Source organism: Sarcophilus harrisii, chromosome 5 (assembly GCF_902635505.1).
Source record: "Sarcophilus harrisii chromosome 5, mSarHar1.11, whole genome shotgun sequence".
Lineage (NCBI taxonomy): Eukaryota > Metazoa > Chordata > Mammalia > Dasyuromorphia > Dasyuridae > Sarcophilus > Sarcophilus harrisii.
The window spans coordinates 149,025,720-149,045,447 of NC_045430.1; the positions used below are offsets into that span (position 1 = coordinate 149,025,720).

At 32.6% G+C, this 19,728-nt stretch overlaps 1 protein-coding gene across 7 annotated transcripts in view; it reads left to right on the plus strand.

Moving 5' to 3' along the window:
• KMT2E (lysine methyltransferase 2E) overlaps positions 1–19,728 on the plus strand; it is an 83,656-nt gene that overhangs the window by 61,561 nt on the left and 2,367 nt on the right. For 6 of the 7 annotated variants that reach the window (XM_031938718.1, XM_031938717.1, XM_031938720.1 and 3 more), the window contains 11 exons: positions 10,695–10,859; positions 11,156–11,464; positions 12,689–12,943; positions 13,056–13,200; positions 13,600–13,853; positions 14,341–14,397; positions 14,514–15,083; positions 15,930–16,228; positions 18,245–18,333; positions 18,437–18,562; positions 18,741–18,838. In XM_031938718.1, coding sequence (XP_031794578.1) covers positions 10,695–10,859; positions 11,156–11,464; positions 12,689–12,943; positions 13,056–13,200; positions 13,600–13,853; positions 14,341–14,397; positions 14,514–15,083; positions 15,930–16,228; positions 18,245–18,333; positions 18,437–18,562; positions 18,741–18,838 — 2,367 coding nt within the window. The remainder of the gene's footprint in view (positions 1–10,694; positions 10,860–11,155; positions 11,465–12,688; positions 12,944–13,055; positions 13,201–13,599; positions 13,854–14,340; positions 14,398–14,513; positions 15,084–15,929; positions 16,229–18,244; positions 18,334–18,436; positions 18,563–18,740; positions 18,839–19,728) is intronic. The other variant, XM_031938719.1, reaches the window with a different exon arrangement.

The following is a 19,728-nucleotide window of genomic DNA, read 5'->3' on the forward strand; positions in this document are numbered from 1 at the left end:
AGAGCATTCTCATTTGGCTTCATCATTAACCAAGCAATTTCTTGCAATATGCTTTGTGTGTGTGTGTATTTTTTAAACTATCTGCACAGCAGTAGAAGATTTATATGTTTGGCCTTTAAGAAAGTTTACACTTACATTATTATACAAGCATAAGTTTTAATAAATTTAATTGATAATTATTAATCAAAATATCCTTTTTCTTTATGATTTAATCTTAAAAGAGAAGTATAATTCAAAGAATTAAGTTATATAACTAGTACTTAAGCAATGAATATTTCCTATGCAAATGGGAAACCCAGATTTGTGGTCCCATTTTCTCATGTGATGGTCTAAAAATAAGACTTCTAATTTTATATATAGTGCAAGTTGTTTGAATTATTGTATAAAAACAGGTGCAGAGTCAAGGAAGACACATTGCTTATTTTCAGCCATCTCTACCATAGGTCTAAGGGTGATATTTTTCTCACATTTCACAAATTATTTAGTATAAAACAGTGCTTAATTAGGCCAAGGGATAAAAGCAGAACAATGCTATACTGCAAGAGATTTTCAAGACTCCACTAAACCTACAAATGTTTGTCAGCATAACCTGTTTTGTTTCCTTTTTCTTTCTCCTTTTCCCAACTCCTCTCTCTTCTTTGTTTTGTTTTATTTTCCAGTGGATTTTTTTGCCTGCATTCTTTACAATTCCCAGGATTTCATTAATTACATAGAAATTCCTTAAAATTGTGGTCATTGTAGACATAATTCATTTGTCTCTTTTCTGCAACTTCACTTTTGATAACCTGTCTTAGGATGTGAAAAGCAGTGCAAAAAGTCATTAGTCTCAAAACTTCAAAATCACTGTCTTATTTGTATTTGTGGATGAAGTAGAAGAAATCATTAAGAAATGAAAATATCAATAAACAGAAGGCTAATAATCTTTGTGGCTAGCTATAAAGATAATCTTTATTCTTATTCTTATTCCTTCTTATCATCAGCCATGTTTTCCTCAAAGCACTGATGGTGACTTAATTTGTTTTCTTTCACCTGATCACAACTTGGAAAATAAGTGACGAATAACAGGTTCTCTTGATAATTACACAATATTTTTACCTACATCAGATTTTTAATGCCGAAAACTAATTAGTAATCAAAATTTTATTCACAGTGAAAGTGGCACACTTTAAATATGTTCTTAGGTCCCAAAAAGAAGAAAAGCATACCCTTCCTGAAATAGTTAATTCAGTTCAGATGAGTCCTAGAGAAAATATTTTTGTGGCACAATTGAGATAATTAAGGGAGTATTGTTGTCGTCTCTTTGAAAGAGAAACTTACTGAAACTTATTTGTTAACAAGATGATTTATGCCTCCTACATTTTTTTGATAGCATGTCATTAATGAAGCTGTGGGCATGGAGTTGAGTACTTTGGTAAAAAAAAATATTTGTTTGCTTTCTGATTTGTTATTTATGACTATGCCATTAAGCCTTGAATATGGGTTTAAAATTTTAATTTATTCCTCAGAACTAAAGGGTAACTGAATTTTTTTTCCCTTGCAGACTGTTTTTCACTTTAACATTGTGCTCTTTTTTGGGGTGATAAAATTGTGAAACCGCTATCTTCCTAATCTGTCACATTCCCCTCTTCTTTTAACTTTTTAGGAGATAAAGTGGTGCTCTTCTTTATAATTAGGCAACTAGGCCACAATAGATAGAAGGCCAGTACTGGAGTCAGGAAGATCCAGGTTCAGATATGATCTCAAACAATCAGCTAACTCTGACGTTAGGCAAGTCACTTAATCTCTTTCTGCCTCAGTTTTCTCACTATAAAATGGACACAATACCAGCATCTATCTCCTAGGTTATTGTAGGGATCAAAAGAGATAATTGTAAAATGCTAAGTATCCTGGCAAATAGTAAGAACTCTATAAACACTAGTTAATTGTTATCATTTTAAATATGAGTGTTACCTTAGTTTTTTTTAAGTTTGATCATAGTTGAAACAAGGTAAAATGACCATTTTGATTCACACACACACGTACACACACTTTAGCTTTATATCCCATAGCACTCATCAAAACAACCAAGCTGGAAAGAACTTAAGAAGCACCAAACTGGGACACAGTAATGAGTGCTTCAGCAAATTTTGTATTGATTTAAACTTGAATTCTGACAATGAATAGAGTATGTAAATATAGGTATTTTAAAACTGTACAGAAAACTGCTTTTATTTGTTAGCCCTCAGAGGTGACACTGTTCAGAAATATCCATTAGGTGATAATGATAGATCTGAACTGGAAACAAAAAAGATTTGTTGTTTATTTGTCTCCCTTACTTTTTCCTGTAACCTTTCCCAACATCAACTGCTTTCTGAGATTTTTGGTTCATTGGTTGGTTTTTTAAAAATAATATCCCCAATTCAGTTATGTGCATTCTAAGCAACTTCTTCATGACATATGCCTCTCATAGATCTATTGACTCGACTTTATGAATCTGGAGAGGTTTTTGGGAATGTTAGTGTCCCTTTTCTGCTGGAGAACTTGCTACTGAGGAAGTTGGGCTTAGAAAGAAAAGGAAGACCCAAAAAAAGACTGATTTTAAGTATTCTGTGTTCCCTGTAATTGTGCCCTGAAAGGAAGGACTTAATACAGCCTCTAACTTCAAGAAGATTATGATTTTATTGATAAATATAACAAAACAGTAAATGATACGTTGTACAAAAAATTTTAAATTCCCAAATCATTTCTAGCTGAAGTGATAAAACGTGGTGGAGGAGGTAACACTTGAATTGGGACCTGAACAGTAGTATTTTTACATGTGGGAAGGAAGAACCTAGGGAAAAATAGCCCAAATTGACTGTAACAAGTGTTGGTTGAGAAGTACCAGGTGTTATGACTTGAAATTTTGGTTAAGGGCTCAATTGTAAAGGGTCTTAAAGGAATAGCCAAGAAAATCCCATAAGAACTACATATTAAGATATTTCTGTGTGAAGTGAAATTCTCTTCCATGGATTGTTCTTTTTCCTGGTATGCTCCTTTTTCCATTGTTTTCCTTTTTAAAAGGATCTTTACCTAAATTCAAAAGCAAAATTGTTGCTGAGCTGATTACTAATAAAGGGGATTTATGGCTTCATGTAGTGACTGATAAGAGTATCAGTTCCTGTGCCTTACAAGGAAGCACTTGATTGTTTCACACAATTTTTTTTTGTATTGCAGACTAGACAGTTAGGAAAGTTGTGAATGTTTGTGATGAGACTGATGAGCAATGATTGTTCTAATTGGCAACAATGAGTTCAAGAGATCTTTAAAATAGGAATTTTAGGTCATTTGTGCACTTGGAGAAAAAAAAAATTTTCAATAAGAAAAAAAAAAACTATTTCAATATAATTTCTTTTTTGTAATTCAGAGTGCTTTTATTCATTTAAAAATCATTCTAAGAAAGGGTCCACAACATAATGATTACCCCTGCTCTAAGATAATAGTGTTAGGATTGTGGGCTTAACCATGCTATAATATAGCCAAAAATGAATAAGACACAGAAAATTCTGTAGATGGATTTTTCATAACTAATCTCCAAAGATTTTGTGCAGACTGAGATTGTCATATTGTAAGATAAGGTAGATCCTGTGAATATATGAGATCTGGGGGAATAAAAGTGGATAACTATGGGATCACTGGCATCTTTTTAATGACCAAGCAACGTCTTCCTTGACCTCTTCTTAGCTCTAGTTTCAGGTAATTGAAAGGGCCTATCTGGTGTGTCAAGAAGCACATTTTGAAGATTCCTTTTGAATAACCTAATATGGACAAATGAGGGTTTCCTTACTGTTACACAGAAGACTTTTGGAATTTGTCCCATTGGTACTACAAGAAGGAACTTCAGCAGAAGTTTTTTGAAGCAGTTATATGGCATTTATTACATAAGTTTGCTTTTAAATAATTCCTGTGTTTACTTTGTCCTCTAAAATTGAGTAAGATGAAGTTATTTTGTCAACGGCTGGTAAAGTATTATTTTAATCTTTTGTAGGAAGATTTATATTTTTTCTACTGAACTTACTGTCATTTATTTTGTGGGTTATCTGTAGCAAAATCTAATCCATTTGATTTACATTCATTAGAATTAGATTTGGAATAAGTGATGTGATTGACATCTGACCTATGCTTACTGTATATGTTGGGCAAGTAACTCTTAATATATCTCTGTACCTCAGTTTTCCTAACTGTAAAACGAGGGGGTTGGAGGAGATGGTTCAAGATTCTGTATTCTTTCTACTATGCATAAATGTGTTTGAATATAAAAGATATTCAAGAACTTTAATATCAGACTACACAAGGAATAATTGTAGAGGTTATATAATTTGTTATATATTAGGGCAAATACAAATAAACTTAATTATCTGCTGTTCTGATTCCCATTTCATTTGACTGTTTGATTTTCAAAGAAGCTAAGTATCATCAATATGGTAATAGAAATTTTCTGGTTTAGCATTTGTCTTGAATTTCTAATTAGGAATATGCTTTATCATTTTAGAGCAAAGCAGACTCTGGTCTTAATCATGGAGGCAAACTAGTGAGGAATTATCTTGAAAGGCTATATACATAGGCCACTTTCATAATATGGATTATGCTACTCTTGAATAGTACCCCATTTATTTCTGATCTGTTCTCAGCCCCACAATCCTCCATACCAAAAAAAAACAAACCACAAACTGTAATAAATAGCTGACTCCAAAAGGCACTGTGGCCTAATGAACATGGAACTGAAGACTAGGCATACTAGGCTACCATTCCTGCTTCTGAAGCCCTTCTCTGGCACTGGTCAAGTCTTTCAACCTCTTGAAGATCCTCATTGCAGAGAAAGTGCCAATATGAATTGGTAGAGCCATTTGCCTCATCTGGGAAGCTTGTGTGACACACCTACTGACACTTGTGTGTCAGCAACTGTCAACCCAGTCCAGATAATTTTAAATCATAACATTATTCTCTAATGGAAAGAAGAAAAGGAGTGATATCTTGGGAAAACCACTTTCTCTTTCTGCACTTAAATCACTCATCCACAACAGGAAGTTAGATTAAATAGTTTTATGAATTTAAGTTGAAATGTTTCATTCTATGGTAATTACAATTAGGAATTTGAATAATAAATTGATCTGAGGGAGGTGAGAAATTTGCAAAAAGCTCTGTTTAAAATATAAGTAAAATGTTTTCCTCTAGTTACATAGAAAATTGTTAATACTACTTATGTTTGGGATATTGATATATACACTAAAAGAAAGACTGTTGGTTTTTAATAATGGTCTTTGTGTAAATTATATACAATATTTATCCTTTTGGAAAAATTCCAACATCATAGCACTGGGAATTGTATCTACATAAAATGGGCATACTTTAATTTTATAAGGACTGCTTCCTCCCAGTTTCCATGTATTGAATTCAAATGAGTAAGCACTATATTATGTGCTAGTTAACAGGATAAAAAGATACTATAGTACCCTGGTTTATACTACAATGGGATGAAGGACAATGAAACAAATAACTGATAATTCAGCCATTCAAAGCTGTGTGAGATCCAAGGCATCAGAAATCTCAGGAGAAATATTTGAATTGCACTTTAGATGGGGATGGGTAGGGAATGTGAAATGTGCTGGGAGAAAGGCATGGAAATAGGATTATAATTAATTAACAAAAATTCTTATGACCTGGGAGCCATGAAAGGAGGTCTTTGTAGCAAAGTTTACAATTCATCCATACCTTATCATCATATGTTTCTTCTAATTTTTCTATAAAGAATTTCCCCAGAGGAATACTAAAGGCTTTCCTCAGTGATTTTATTTAGAATTTCATTAATACTAGTGCAATTTTTAGCTACTAATTTATTCTCCCTCACTGTATGTAATCAAGGTCACTTTTTTTCTGATTACATATATTCCTGATATTTTTTCAACCACTTTTTGCATTCAAGTTATCCTGTGTAATAGACTATTTATATTATATGTCTCTATAGGTAAAACCAGTAGAGGAATTGGGTCACTTGTAACTTTGAGGTATTTAATTAGATCGTCTTGAAATTAGGAAAGCCCGAACCATAATCTTGCCTTAGACATGTAGTAGCATTATGACCCTGGGCAAGGCACTTGAGCTCAGATGCTATCCTCTTCCATAAAAGGGAATAACACCTATCTTCCTGGCTTGTGAAGAAAAAGTAAGCCAATGTATGAAAAGCATTTGACAAATCTTAAAGTATTCTCTATTTAAAAATTATATGAATATGTTCTATTATTGATTCTTGTAATAGTCTATGATTTATAGTTATGATAAATGTGTGATTTAAAGAATATCAAATCTACCTGTTTGGAAGTATGAGATTTAATATTTTTTAGGAGAAACAAGAGATTTAGTCTAAAACATTTTCATTACCTTAAGTGTGAAAGAATTAGAAATGTGTACAGATACAAATCTTTGTTTTACCGTCTGGGTGATAGTTTATACCTAAAGATTAAGTGGAAAGTTTGATTACAGTTGGGGTGAAACAAACAAACAAAAACATCTGTATGTAGTTGATTGTCCTAAGATTAGATGAGCCATTTAATTGTCCACTTTTCTTCAGAAGGGCCATTGTTTATTCAAATAAGGAGGGAAAAGAGAATGCAATTTCATTTATCATATTTCTTTTTCATACTACAGTGTCCCTTTACTCTTAATATTTAGGTCACAGCATTTTATTTGTACTACTGATATTTAAGTGCATAGCATGAATAAGCGATGATGTGATTTGTTGCTTGAAAAACTTGAATCAGTGTTTTAAATTATAATTACCAATATAATAATAATAATTTAAATTACAATTAACCCTCAATGTTGACATTTATCCTTAACTAAAAGGATTTTGAAGTATGCAGAAGTGTCCCAAGATAATATATAATATTTAAAGTCTTCTTTATTCTAATCCTCCTTAATTCTGATATAGTTAATACTCTAGCAGATATAATCCTTAATATTCCCAACACAAACAGTATTTCACTTTCTGTGACAAAGTTACTGAGTACATCAGATCAGGCTAAGTCCAATCTCTCACATTCTTTGTTCATAAAGACAATATATAGAGATGACTTTCAGTCTTCCCTCCTTGTTTAGCCTAGTCTAAGAGCAAATACATCACATACACAGGCATCAATAGTATGCCTGGGGCAGGGAGGGACAATTTTAATTAGAGCAAACTAATCATTTTTTTAATGTTTAGTTACAGATTAGATCCTTCAAAGCACATAAACAATTGAATACAGTAGCTTATAACTTGGAGGAGCCACAACTGAATAATTAAATTTATGATGAAATTTAAGACACACAGACTTAACTTTTAAGGAATTTACAGTAAGATCAATGATAATTTCTTACAGCAGAAAAATCAAAACACTTCTTGGTTGCATGGTATAGAAAAAATGAGTTAGAGGTACTTGGGAGAGGATAAGCAGGGCTTAATCTACTTTACCTTTAGGACCACTCTTAGGCTTTGGAACTATATCTCTTCCAACACTCTTCTGTTTCTTATACAGATACAGATGAGGTAATTTGCCTGAGCTTCTGGAAGTAATAAATAGAAAGGAAGATGGAGGAAAGTATTTAGACTCTTGAGTCTCCTGCCTTTTCTCTGCCTTCTTTGAATCAGATCCAGCATGCATTCTCTTTTTTTCCCCTTGTTATAACTGTATTGATTTTATCAAAAAGAGCCATTAAGTGGACCATTCGACTTAGGTTCCAAGAATAATAGCTAGCTGTATTATGTAAGAGTGCTATATTATACACACACACACACACACACACACACACACAATGCAGGTATTGTCACCAGTCTGTTACAGATGGAGCTCAGAGATTGTGACTTGTCTGTGGTCATGCAGCTTGTAAATAAATGATAGTGTTGGGATTTCTATCAAAGATCTAATGATTCTATGTCCAGCATTCTTTTTCAACAATTATTAATTATGAGTCTAGCTGATCCACAGCTTCTATTCTGTAACTCTAAGAAGTATTTTGAAAAGTTGAAACTGGGCACTCTAGAAGTTTGTCCTGCCTTTTCCTTCCTTTTTACTCCATCTAGAAATTTTTTTATTCCTTGGAGTAGACCCCGTAAACCAAGGAAAGGCAGCATATAAGGAAGAACCCTTGGTTTACGGGGTCTACTCCTTTTGTAAGGGTTCACTCTCACTTGGCATTTGGTTAATTTATTTCTAGATAAATTTTCTAGCATCTAGTACAAAGGCTAACTAGTTCACCTTTCTAGAAAAATATGCTTTCTTTCCCTCTATTCCTTTTCATTTGAAAAGATAATAAGCAGGAGTTTTGCCTTTCAAGCTTACTAATAAAAGTGATTATATATATATATATATGCTGTATCTTCTGTTCTGTGCAATAATATTGCTCTAGATTTCTTTAACATTTTTGGATTGCAACAGTGAAATAGAATTGAAACAGAAAAATAGTTGATGTACCCAAGGTATAGAGAGTTGGAAAGCAGATTGGACATGTGGGCCTAAGAATATTACGTCATTGAAGCTTGAGGAGGCAGGTTAGGAAATGAAGTTACCTTCTTTCTAGGCATTTATTTCTGGTATCCTGTTCATACCACACTTCCTATAGAAATGCTTCTATTATGTGTCATAATAAAAAATAAACAAATTTATCTCCATTTAAAAATATATACTACTCAATGTTTATCATGATGTACTTTTTTATATATTCCTCATCTAAAAGACAAGTGGACTCCACTTAACCTCCACAGCACTTAGAGACAAAGGGATCTAATTACTGAAGCCCCCAACATAAAAGTGAATAGTTATCAGGAGGAGCTTGAGATCCGAACCTCCAATTGAAAGAGAAATTCCATAGGGACTGAAAGTTTAAATTCTTTTTGCATGCCATTCACATGGGGGAAAAAGAGATTGGAATCTCAAGTCTTAGATTGTATTTACTGAGTTTCATGTGTGATGCAGTGCCCATTTTTGTTTTTTGTTTTTGTTTTTTCTTGCCAAAGTCAAACTTAGTGGGAGAGTATATATGCCAGGTGGGAAAGTATATGTGCCAGGCAGCATGCTAAACATCTTAATTATCTTTATATCATTTGGTCCTTAAGAACAGTCCTTCAAAGTTAGTACTATTATATTATCCCTATTTTACAATTGAGGGACCTGAAGCAGACAAAAGGTTAAGTGATTTTTCCAAGGACACAAAGATAGTAAATGTCTTGGGGCTAAATTTGACCTCCACGCACTACTTAAGGGTCTCTTAGGGAAGGCTTGCTTTGATGGTGACAGGACAAAGCAAGGAAGAAACAGATACTTAAAGTGAGGCCTACCTTCATGACATTTCATGAATTATAGCTACTTTCCCAAAATATAGTTGGGCAGTTTGTTTTTAATCTTGTCATTGGAAAGCACTTTTAGCTAGATTCTTAGAGTTTGGGGAAGAATATTCTAAAGTAAATATAGAACTGCATTGCAAAAGTCCCCCTGAATGTTTTGCTGGTATTTCAAAATCTATCTTTACTGTTGTTCCCCAAACTTCTTTTATTGATGGTATTACTTTCTTCCAAGACACTTAAAACTTCCATTCTATCAGTTGCCAAATCCAGAATATCTTTTTGCATTTGGCCCTTAATTTTTCCGTGTATTAAAATCACCATATTTTAGGCTTTTTTCCCTCAGACACCAGCATACCCTGATCCATTCATTTTACTCCAAGTAAATTTTCCTGAGTGATTTTCCAATCATAGTAAGAAACCTTCAGTATTTGTTAAATAAATATCTGATATAATAAGTTACCTTTTTAGCTTTTGTTCCTAGTGTACACCTTATACTGGATATGCTTCTTATCTTTCAATCAGTCTCTCAAAACTCCCCTTTTATAATGCAAATCTAGCGTTGCTATCTCTGTAAAAGCTTTCTTGTTCAACCTTTCCTATACCTGACTGAATAATATCCATCTTGAAGTTTCTCACAGCATTATTACCCAGACTTTCCATTGATACTGAACTATGTTCTCATTTGTAACCGTTATTTGTCTTTCCCTCCCCACCCCCCCATATCAGATTGTAATCTCTTTTAGTATAGGGTCTGTGACTTTGATTCTCTAGTACTTCTAACATAATATCTTTGCCCATATAATTAGATATTAAAACTAGTTAATTGAATGATGTTTTTCAAATAAAATAATTCCTGGGATATGTGTGTATGTATTCATGTGTAACCTGGCTGCACAGAAACTTAAGTGATTTAATTGTATAAAGAGAATGTCTTTTTATAATTTAAACTTTATTTGGTATGTGTAAAATTAAAGCTATGATTTTGGTAGGGGTAGGGTTTAAACATTCTTAGTAAGCAGCAGTCTTTCGTGATATTCATCTCCATTTTAAGAAACAAATTTGAATGATTATTTAAACTATTCTTGAGAATGCATTTATTGTATTCTGGAGTTGAGTGAATATGGTCAGTATTGTCATGGTGATTTGTTGCCTAATAAAGTTTTATTTATCCTAAATATGTAAGCACTATGGGGTCCTGAAAAGATAAAGTCACTGTTACAGACTTTTTGAAGTTTGTTTAGATCAAAGAATATTTATATTTCTTTGACACAGACTTGATTAGAAGTGATACTTTGGTTTTAGCTTTATTATAGTTATAGAGGTGTTTATTAAAAGATTGTCATATTTGGTTATCTAGACAAGAGAAGAAAGGAAAATGGAAGCTATTCTACAAGCCTTTGCTAGACTTGAGAAGAGAGAGAAAAGAAGGGAACAAGCTTTGGAACGAATCAGCACTGCAAAAACAGAAATTAAAACAGAATGTAAAGATACACAGATTGTCAATGATGCTGAAGTTGTTCAGGTATATATGCCTTCAATCTGTTTCATGACTTCACCTTCCAGTTAAATTTTTAAAATTTTCATTTGCTTTAAAAAGAAAAACAACTAAAGTAGGATACCTCTAGTTATAACAGATTCAGGTATGTAATAATCAATATTCCTTTTTATCTAAATTATTATGCCAGCGTTCATAAGAAAAATTTTAAAAATTTGAAGATTATAGTCTGCTTTCTTGTGTTTATTTAAGGGGAATAATCAGTTTCTTTTTCAACTTATATAAAATGCTAAAAATGCCCATTATGGTCTATATCTTAATAGGAAACAACAAAGGAAGAAACTGCCAGCAAGCCAACCCCTGCCAAAGTAAATAGAACTAAGCAGAGAAAAAGCTTTTCTCGGAGTAGAACTCACATTGGACAGCAACGCCGGAGACACAGAACTGTCAGCATGTGTTCAGATATCCAGCCATCTTCTCCTGATGTAGAAGTTACTTCACAACCAAATGAAACTGAAAACACTGCACTTGCAGCAGAGCCTGAAACTGAAACTGCCATAGCAGAAGTAGTTACTGAGACTGAAGTTCCAGCACTTAATAAATGTCCAACAAGGTACCCCAAAACAAAAAAGGTATGATTTGATAGAAAACAAACAACAAAAAGCCCCCCAATAACAATTAAAACATGTTTTCTTACAAATTAATAGCTGGTAAAGTTCCTGTCCCATTCATTTTCAGGGAGATTTTTTCTATTTGGATATTGTTAATTCAGCTTTTACTCGGCAGTCTCTTCATATATCATTGAAATAAATTGCTTAATTTAAAAATTAAAAAAAAAAATTTGACAGCTAATATGAACAGTTTCCCTATTCCAGATAAGTAATAAAACAGGTCCGGTATCTCACTTCTAAAAAAAAATGCTGAGGTTTCTGAAATCTTTTAATGTTCAGAAAAGAAGATTTTTATATACTTTGAATTTGTCACCCTAAAAATGAGGATACTTTTAAAAATATGATTTGACAGACCTACCTAAGGAAAGCCACAAACTACGCTATTTAAAAAAAAACACAATAAGAATCTCATATTGTTTACAACTTTGTTGAAATGCTTAGAAGCAAAAAAGTTTAAAATACAGTCAATAGTTAACATCTAAGTACCAACTTTAATTTATTTTAGAATATAGTAGAGCATGGCATTTTTCTTAGTCACTTCTTAAATGCATTTTAATGTAGAAGTAAAATCATGTTTTCTGGATTTCTCACATTTGGGGATTTTGTTTGGCCTAAACTCTGTCACATTAGGTTAGATTTGTTTTGAAGATAAGCTAGTTTACAATAATAGTAAAACGCTTGCTGAATGTATTTGGAGGTAATGGTTAAATTTTTGAAGATGAGAAAATTGCATAAAAGAAAATTTGAAAAGCTTTTTTCTTCTAAGAGTAGTAAAAACTAGATAAAATATTAGCATGTAGTAGTTTATCTTAATTTTTTAAAAAAAAATTATATTTGTGGTATTTTAAAAATGTTTCTGAGAGAATAAATTTTAAATGAAATCACCCTCCCACTGATTTTTCTCTATTGTGATATAAGGATTACATTTTCTCATCAAGCTTACAGGTTAAATAGAATTTTCAATAAACTTTAGCTCATTCATATAACATGTTAAACTGTTTCTAGGAAAAATCTGTGTGCTAATTAATATATTCTCACTTTGCTGTAAAAAAAAAAATGGGATTATATCTAGTGAATTGAGTATAGTTTCTTTTTTCCCTCTAATATAGCATTTTACTTACTAAAGCAACTTGTAATTCTAGAATTCCAAGTGTCTTTCCTCATTCATCTTTTTCTTTTATTTAGCACTTAGTCAACGAATGGTTAAGTGAGAAGAATGAGAAGACAGGAAAATCTTCAGAGAGCCTTTCAGAAAGGCCTCTCCGAATAACTACAGATCCTGAAGTATTAGCTACACAACTCAACTCTTTACCAGGCCTTACTTACAGTCCCCATGTGTATACTACTCCGAAGCACTATATTAGATTTACTTCACCATTCCTTTCAGAAAAAAGAAGAAGAAAAGAACCTTCTGAAAATAATTCTGGCTCATGCAAAAAGGTAAACTTTTCTTGGGATTAGCAACATTAGGATAAACAGCGTTCCATTTCTGGTGCTTTTTGAGTTTGCTCCACTGTACAGGTTATATTAATTGTGGTTTTTGTTATTTTAGCGATGGTTGAAGCAAGCATTAGAAGAAGAAAACTCAGCAATTATAGATAAATTTAATTCATTATGCCAAGAAAGATCTAGAAGCCCTGCTGTCAATGGTGAAAATAAAAGTCCACTGTTACTCAGTGATAGCTGTTCACTTCCAGGTAAAGCATTTTATCTCTTTTTAAAATAAACGTTAGCATGAATATTTCTGTTTTGAAGAATCTGCTGATACTCAAAGTTGGAGAGACTTTTGAACTCTCATCAGCTGATCCATAGGCAACTCATATAATAAAACAGTATGATTTAGGTAATTTGTTAATGTACTTTATATCTGCATTAAAATTCAATTTTATTAGCAACATTGTATTCTGAAGACAATTTTCAAATCAGTACAGTTTTTACTTGCTTGGAGTACTGTACCTTTGAGATTTCAAAATTTAGTGTTGTAACAATTTCACTTTTTAGAACAAGATTTGAATATATCAGTATTACAGACTAAGTTTTTAGTTTAAAGCAAATTGTATTCTTTTCTAGAAATTGTTTTTGTTTTTGATATACAGATTTAACTACTCCACTAAAAAAACGAAGACTGTATCAGTTATTGGATTCTGCTTACTCAGAAACCTCCACACCTACTCCTTCTCCATATGCTACGCCAACTCATATGGATGTCACTGCTACAGATGCATCCTTATTTGCTACTCCTCCTAGGACAAAATCAGAAGATGAAACTTGCAGGAATGGTTATAAACCCATATATTCACCAGTTACTCCAGTAACTCCTTGTTTACAGGGAAATGCTATGCACTTTGAGGTAAGAGAATTAAGTTTTGATATTTTGCTTTGTATGGCCTTGTTTGCTACCCAATTTTGGGGAAAGTTGATGCCTACACATCTAAAAGATTTAAGTAAAAATAATCAATCATGATTTTTTAGAACAGTTTAATCACTGGGAGTTTTATACCACAAAAGAAAATACGTATACATCATTTGTGTCTGTATATACTTTAGGAAATATTTTAAATTCTGTCATTAAAAACTTTTACCTTTTTATATTTGGAGCATACTGGAATTTCATTTTATACCTATTCATTTTGATCATCATTTTGTTAATTTCTTTACAAACTGGTTTTGTTTTACATTACCAAATTATTGGCAATGTAAACAATTGATTTAATGATGATAATTGTCTTAAAATTGAAAGCTTTGTATTTGTGCCCTGAATAATACAAAATCACAAATGCTGTTACTATTGAACTTAGCTTTGACAGCTTCATTACTAATCATTTCTTTTTTCATAGAATATTTCCTCCCCAGAAAGTTCACCAGAAATTAAAAGACGAGTTTATAACCAAGAGGTAAGTTGTTTTATGAAACAAACCACTAACTGCTTCTATCTAAGTTTTAAAATTGAAAAAATTAAGCCACGGGCTGTGAATGGTAATATGATTTTTTTTCCCCCTCTTTCAAACAGGGCTATGAGAGAACACCAACTCTATTGACAGTGGGTCCTTTTAGAAATTCGAATCTGACAGAAATGGGCCTGCAAGAAATAAAGACTATTGGATATTCTAGCCCAAGAAATAGAACTGATATAACTAGGCAGTGCACCGGAGACAAGGAGTCTGTATCAGACCTGCAGACTGGAGTTGATGTAGTGGAGCAGCACGCTGCCATTTCTAAAACTATGGAAACCCCCTCACAGGATAGGACTGACTCTAACAGCCAGCTAGAACCTTCGCCCTGTGGAAGAGGCACAATTTACTCTTCTTGGGTTAAAAGCCCTGAAAGAACAGGTGTGAACTTTTCCTCAGTGAATTCCAATTTAAGGGACTTAACACCTTCCCATCAGCTGGAGGTTGGAGGTGGCTTCCGAGTGAGTGAGTCAAAGTGCCTAGTGCAAGATGACTCCAGAGGCGTATTCATGGAGACCTCCGTGTTCTGTTCTTCAGAAGATGGGCTTCCCCCAGGATTTGGAAGAACAATTAACGACAGTACAATTGAGGGGAGCTGTACACCCCAGAATCCACCACAAAAGAAAAAGGTGAAAGCTTTTTCTATTATCTCTGTCTGCATTTCCTGAGCCCATGTATACTTTAAGAAAATTTTAGATGCTTGGTATCTTTTTTCACATTAAAATTTCCATTGGCACATAAGAACTAGAACAATTAACAATTAGAATTACTACAGGACTTAAGACAAATTTACATCTGGATTAATTTTATAATCATACCATTTTTTAGCCTGAACTAAAAGGGCATTTAGAATTTATTCCTTTCTACAATTTTACACAAAAAGAATTTGAAATCCAAAAAGATTACATGACTTGCCTTATAGCTAGCTATAGAATTTTAGACCTGAATTTCTTGACTTTCAGAACAGTATACTTTTCCTGGCAGCCTTTTTCTTTGTCTTATGGTAGCCAGTATGAAAAGAAGCACTATGTTGTAGTAGAAATGATCGTCAGATTATAAACACTTCAGATCTAGATTCTAGTTTCAGTTGTATTTCTTAATGTGTGACCTTGAATTTCCTTATCTGGAAAATGGGACTATCTGCCCTATCCGCAGAGTCATCTCTTAAATCTTTATATATAATTGCAATTGTTAGCATTAATTGATCATGTTATTGACTGCCCTGCTTGAGTTAAATTCCAGACTGGATGGTCTTCCTATTTGGAAACAAAAAAAGAGGAACTTAAAGCACTTGTATTATAAATAAACAAACTACAATTGTATGGATTTTTATAGCAGTTGCTAAAAATACATGAAGGTGATTTTTCCCAAGTCATATTAATAATGTGAATGTCGAACAAGACTCTTAGAATAATAACGTATTGATTTTGACAAACAAAGCAAAAATGATTTGTTTTTCTCTATTGTCTTTTTAGGTGTCCTTATTAGAATACCGTAAAAGACAACGGGAAGCTAGGAAAAGTGGCTCCAAGGCTGACAACTTTTCTCTAGTTACTGTGTCACCTCATACTACGATGGGGGGAAACATGAGCAGCAGCAGTAGTACTACTGATGGATGTAGTAATGGTGGTGAAAATGGGGAACAAATAGACCACACTGCTAGTTTGCCTTTACCATTGCCAAATACAGTTTATAATGCTGCTTCAGAAGAAATCAGCAATAACTGCCCAATAAAAGAAACTTCTGGTGAAAAAAATGAACCAGAAGTTCAGTGGTAAGTAGACCGAGTTATCCCTAACATTCATCCTTGAAAATCAAGTTCTTAAGTACTGAAAAAAAATCTACTATATCAAAGATGTTAGTAATACCAATTTTCAGAGATGGCAGTCAGATGAAGATGGGTATTTTGCCAATGGGGGAAACAAAAATGTCCCAAGTATGTTGTTTTTTAGATATTTTTTAAAAGATCTCAATTAACTTGAATTTCAAACCATCTAATTATGGAAATTTAATAGGTACTATTCATTTAATATAGAGTTCTGATCCATTTCTTTTTGCAATTTCTTTTTTCTGTGCATTTTTTAGTTCTGATTGTGGATTGAATTGTACATATTATTTTCTATAAATTTTGGAGACAAAGTATTAGGTCTTTCTGTACTCATGGAAGCTGAAGACATAAAACTCAATATTTAACTCCCAACTTACCTTGAATAAATAGGAAATTGATGTGTATTATATTTTTGCCAGAATGCTTTGCAGCCCATTTTCTTATATCTTTTGGGCTACCAGCTTATAAATATATACAAATCTATTGATTCAGAAGAACCTACATCTTAAAAAAAAAAAAAAAGAAAGAAAGAAAGAAAAAAGCATTCTTTCATCAGGGAATTGCCTAAAGAGACATAAAAGCCAATTTTGTATCTTGTTTTATTATATAATACCATGGTTTCCCATAGTAAGTAAAGAATGAATTCTTCCTCTTTAAGGGATAAAAGTTTTTTTTAATATTAGCACACAAATCTTCATGGGGATAAAGTTTTGACTTCAAAAAACAACTAAGCTTATTACTGGGATAAAAGTAATAATTGCATTTTTATAATCAGTTTGCCACTTGGCCATCATCTGATGCTGGATTTTATAAGTCATGTAATCTTTAAGAAAAAAAAAAATCTGAAATACTTAATTCCACTTTACTGGCATTCCATTTAGAGACCTACCTTCATAATCATTGTCCTCTTCCTTCAAGTATTCTCAGTGATGATAGATCTTCTTCCTTATTAGGTAGATTTGAGTTCTATATAAACAGCCAAAAGTCAGTTGGAGTTGTTTGGTAATTCAGTCATTTGAATGGAAAGAAGGTAAAAGGAAAGGACAGAAAGTATGACAAGTTGATTCTGACAGCAGTATCAAAAGAGAAGCTTTAAATCTGTAGCAATTATGATAGAAATAGGTGCTCCCTCAGGAAACTAATATAAAGATATCACATTTTTGGCTTTTAATTTCTGACCAGATTTGCTGGAGGCTAGAATCTGCTTGTGAAATATAGAACCAGGAGAAAAGAAGGAATCTTCAGGGAAACTTTTGAGTCACGTATTAATGTAATTGTGCTGACTTCTACCGCTTTTGCTTTTTTTTTTTTTTTTTTTTTTAGATGGGTAGTGGTATATGTGTAAAGTAACTCTAAAGCAATTGGGTTTAATTGTATAGCTTCATTATTTTGTTGCACATCCCTAAATATGGATAAAATTTCTTAACAGAGTTTTTTTTTTTCATGATAAGAAGTATCATTGTTAAATAAAATGCCTTAGTAAAAATATTCTGTGAATCTGGGACCCTGAATTAAGTTAAAGATTTTGTCATGTCTCATTCTAAACAAATTAATTCTGATAGGAAAAAAGCCTTTTTTGAAGAGTTGGCCAATATAGTAGTAGTTCTATTAAGTTAGTTTACAACAAGGAATATATACATTTATTGATTTTTTTTTAGCCATCCATTAAAGCTGTTCATGATGGAAAAAATTGAACTCGGTTAAGCAAGTATGCTACTCCTCTGATTTAAAAATGTCTTCCAAATAATTTTGGTTTGTTTCCCATTATTATTTATGATGCATGGAAAAAAAGTTCCTACAGCAGTAATGGTACAGTACAGAATTTCTTTGCTCAGTCATCATCAAAACTCTCAGCATGTTCCATTGTTTTCTTTCAAAGTATTTGTCTGAGGTGTAGCGACACGAGAAGTTGGGCTTCAATAAAAGATGAAACAAAACTCTTTCATTCTGATTATTTTAAAGGACTGCTTCAACTTCAGTGGAACAAGTAAGAGAGAGGAGCTATCAGAGAGCCTTACTTCTCAGTGATCATAGGAAAGACAAAGATAGTGGTAAGTTGCTTTGTTTTCCTAGTTGGAAATGAATTCAACTAACCAATGTGTATTATAGTATATAGCAATTCTAATATTCTATTTGGGTTTGCTTCATCTGTAGGGGGAGAGTCACCTTGTATCCCATGCTCACCGAATCATGTTCAGTCTTCACCTTCATCTCATTCAAATCACATTCCCCAGTTGCAACTTAAGGTCCCAGTCCCTTCTTTCAGTGAACTTATAGAAGGTCAGTAAGCAGATGACCTATCAATCACAGTTGTAGTTTTTAAACAGCTTTTTGATCACTGAGAAGAAAATCTTTATAAAAGTTGGTCTGAATAGTTGAATGTAAATTCCATTGTAGTGTTTGCAAAAGCACTGTTTATCATGTGATTTTACATTTTACTATGGTTCTTTTTTTGCAGACCCTGATCCTGAAAATCCAGAGCCCACAACCACAAATGAATGTCCATCCCCAGACACTTCTCAAAAGACTTGTAAAAGTCCTTCAAAAGTGAGCAAGGTAATAACACAGCACCTTGGAATGTAGCAGTTCAGAAAAAAAAATTGAAGTTGATTGGTATGCAGTTGTCTAGATTTTTTTATCAATTTGTGAATACTGGCCTGCTACCCCTTACCTAGTTTGTGTTTCACTTACCTTATTCACCAAAAATTTTTTAATTTTTTAATTTTTGTTTTGAGAATCCATTTGGAGACAAAAAAGAGATAACTATGGTCGGGGGCTCTTTGTGAATTAAATTTGTTTGTAGAACCTAGTGTAAAGTGGAATGCCAACAGTTAAGTTTGTTTCCAGAAGTAATTTGACATGATTTTAAATGTCAGAAATCTGTCTTTAATTTTAAAGTATTTTATAGTTTAAAGATGTAATTGTACAACAGTTCAATGGGGAAATTTAATAAATTGAAAAAAAAAGTTGTGGCACCTTGTAAGGGATTTTCAGTAGTGAAACATTGTCATTTTTCTCAGTTAAGACAAGTAAACCTGGTAGAAACACATTTTATTAAATTTTGAGTAATCTATCTTCTCATTAAATAGCCTATGATTATAATTTAGTGAAACCATAAACTTTTTTCCTAATGTTAAAAAAAAATGTAATTCCAATGCTTTTCAGGAGAATAGCTTTGTAACCTCTGCAACACTGTTTTATAAAAAATTTCAATTTAAGATGGGAGTGTAATTAAAGTATATCAATTACATAAAATGTGTATTGAATTATTAGAACCAGTAGGGCAATTTGGAGAACATGATGTAATACTGAATGGGGAAAAAAATATCAAGTCAAATAGTAGTTATCTTAAACTTATTATTTAAAGAATTCCTAGTTAAGGCATAATTAAAGATATCAACAAAATTATCACCACACAGCATTATCTTTTTTTTTTAAGTAACTGT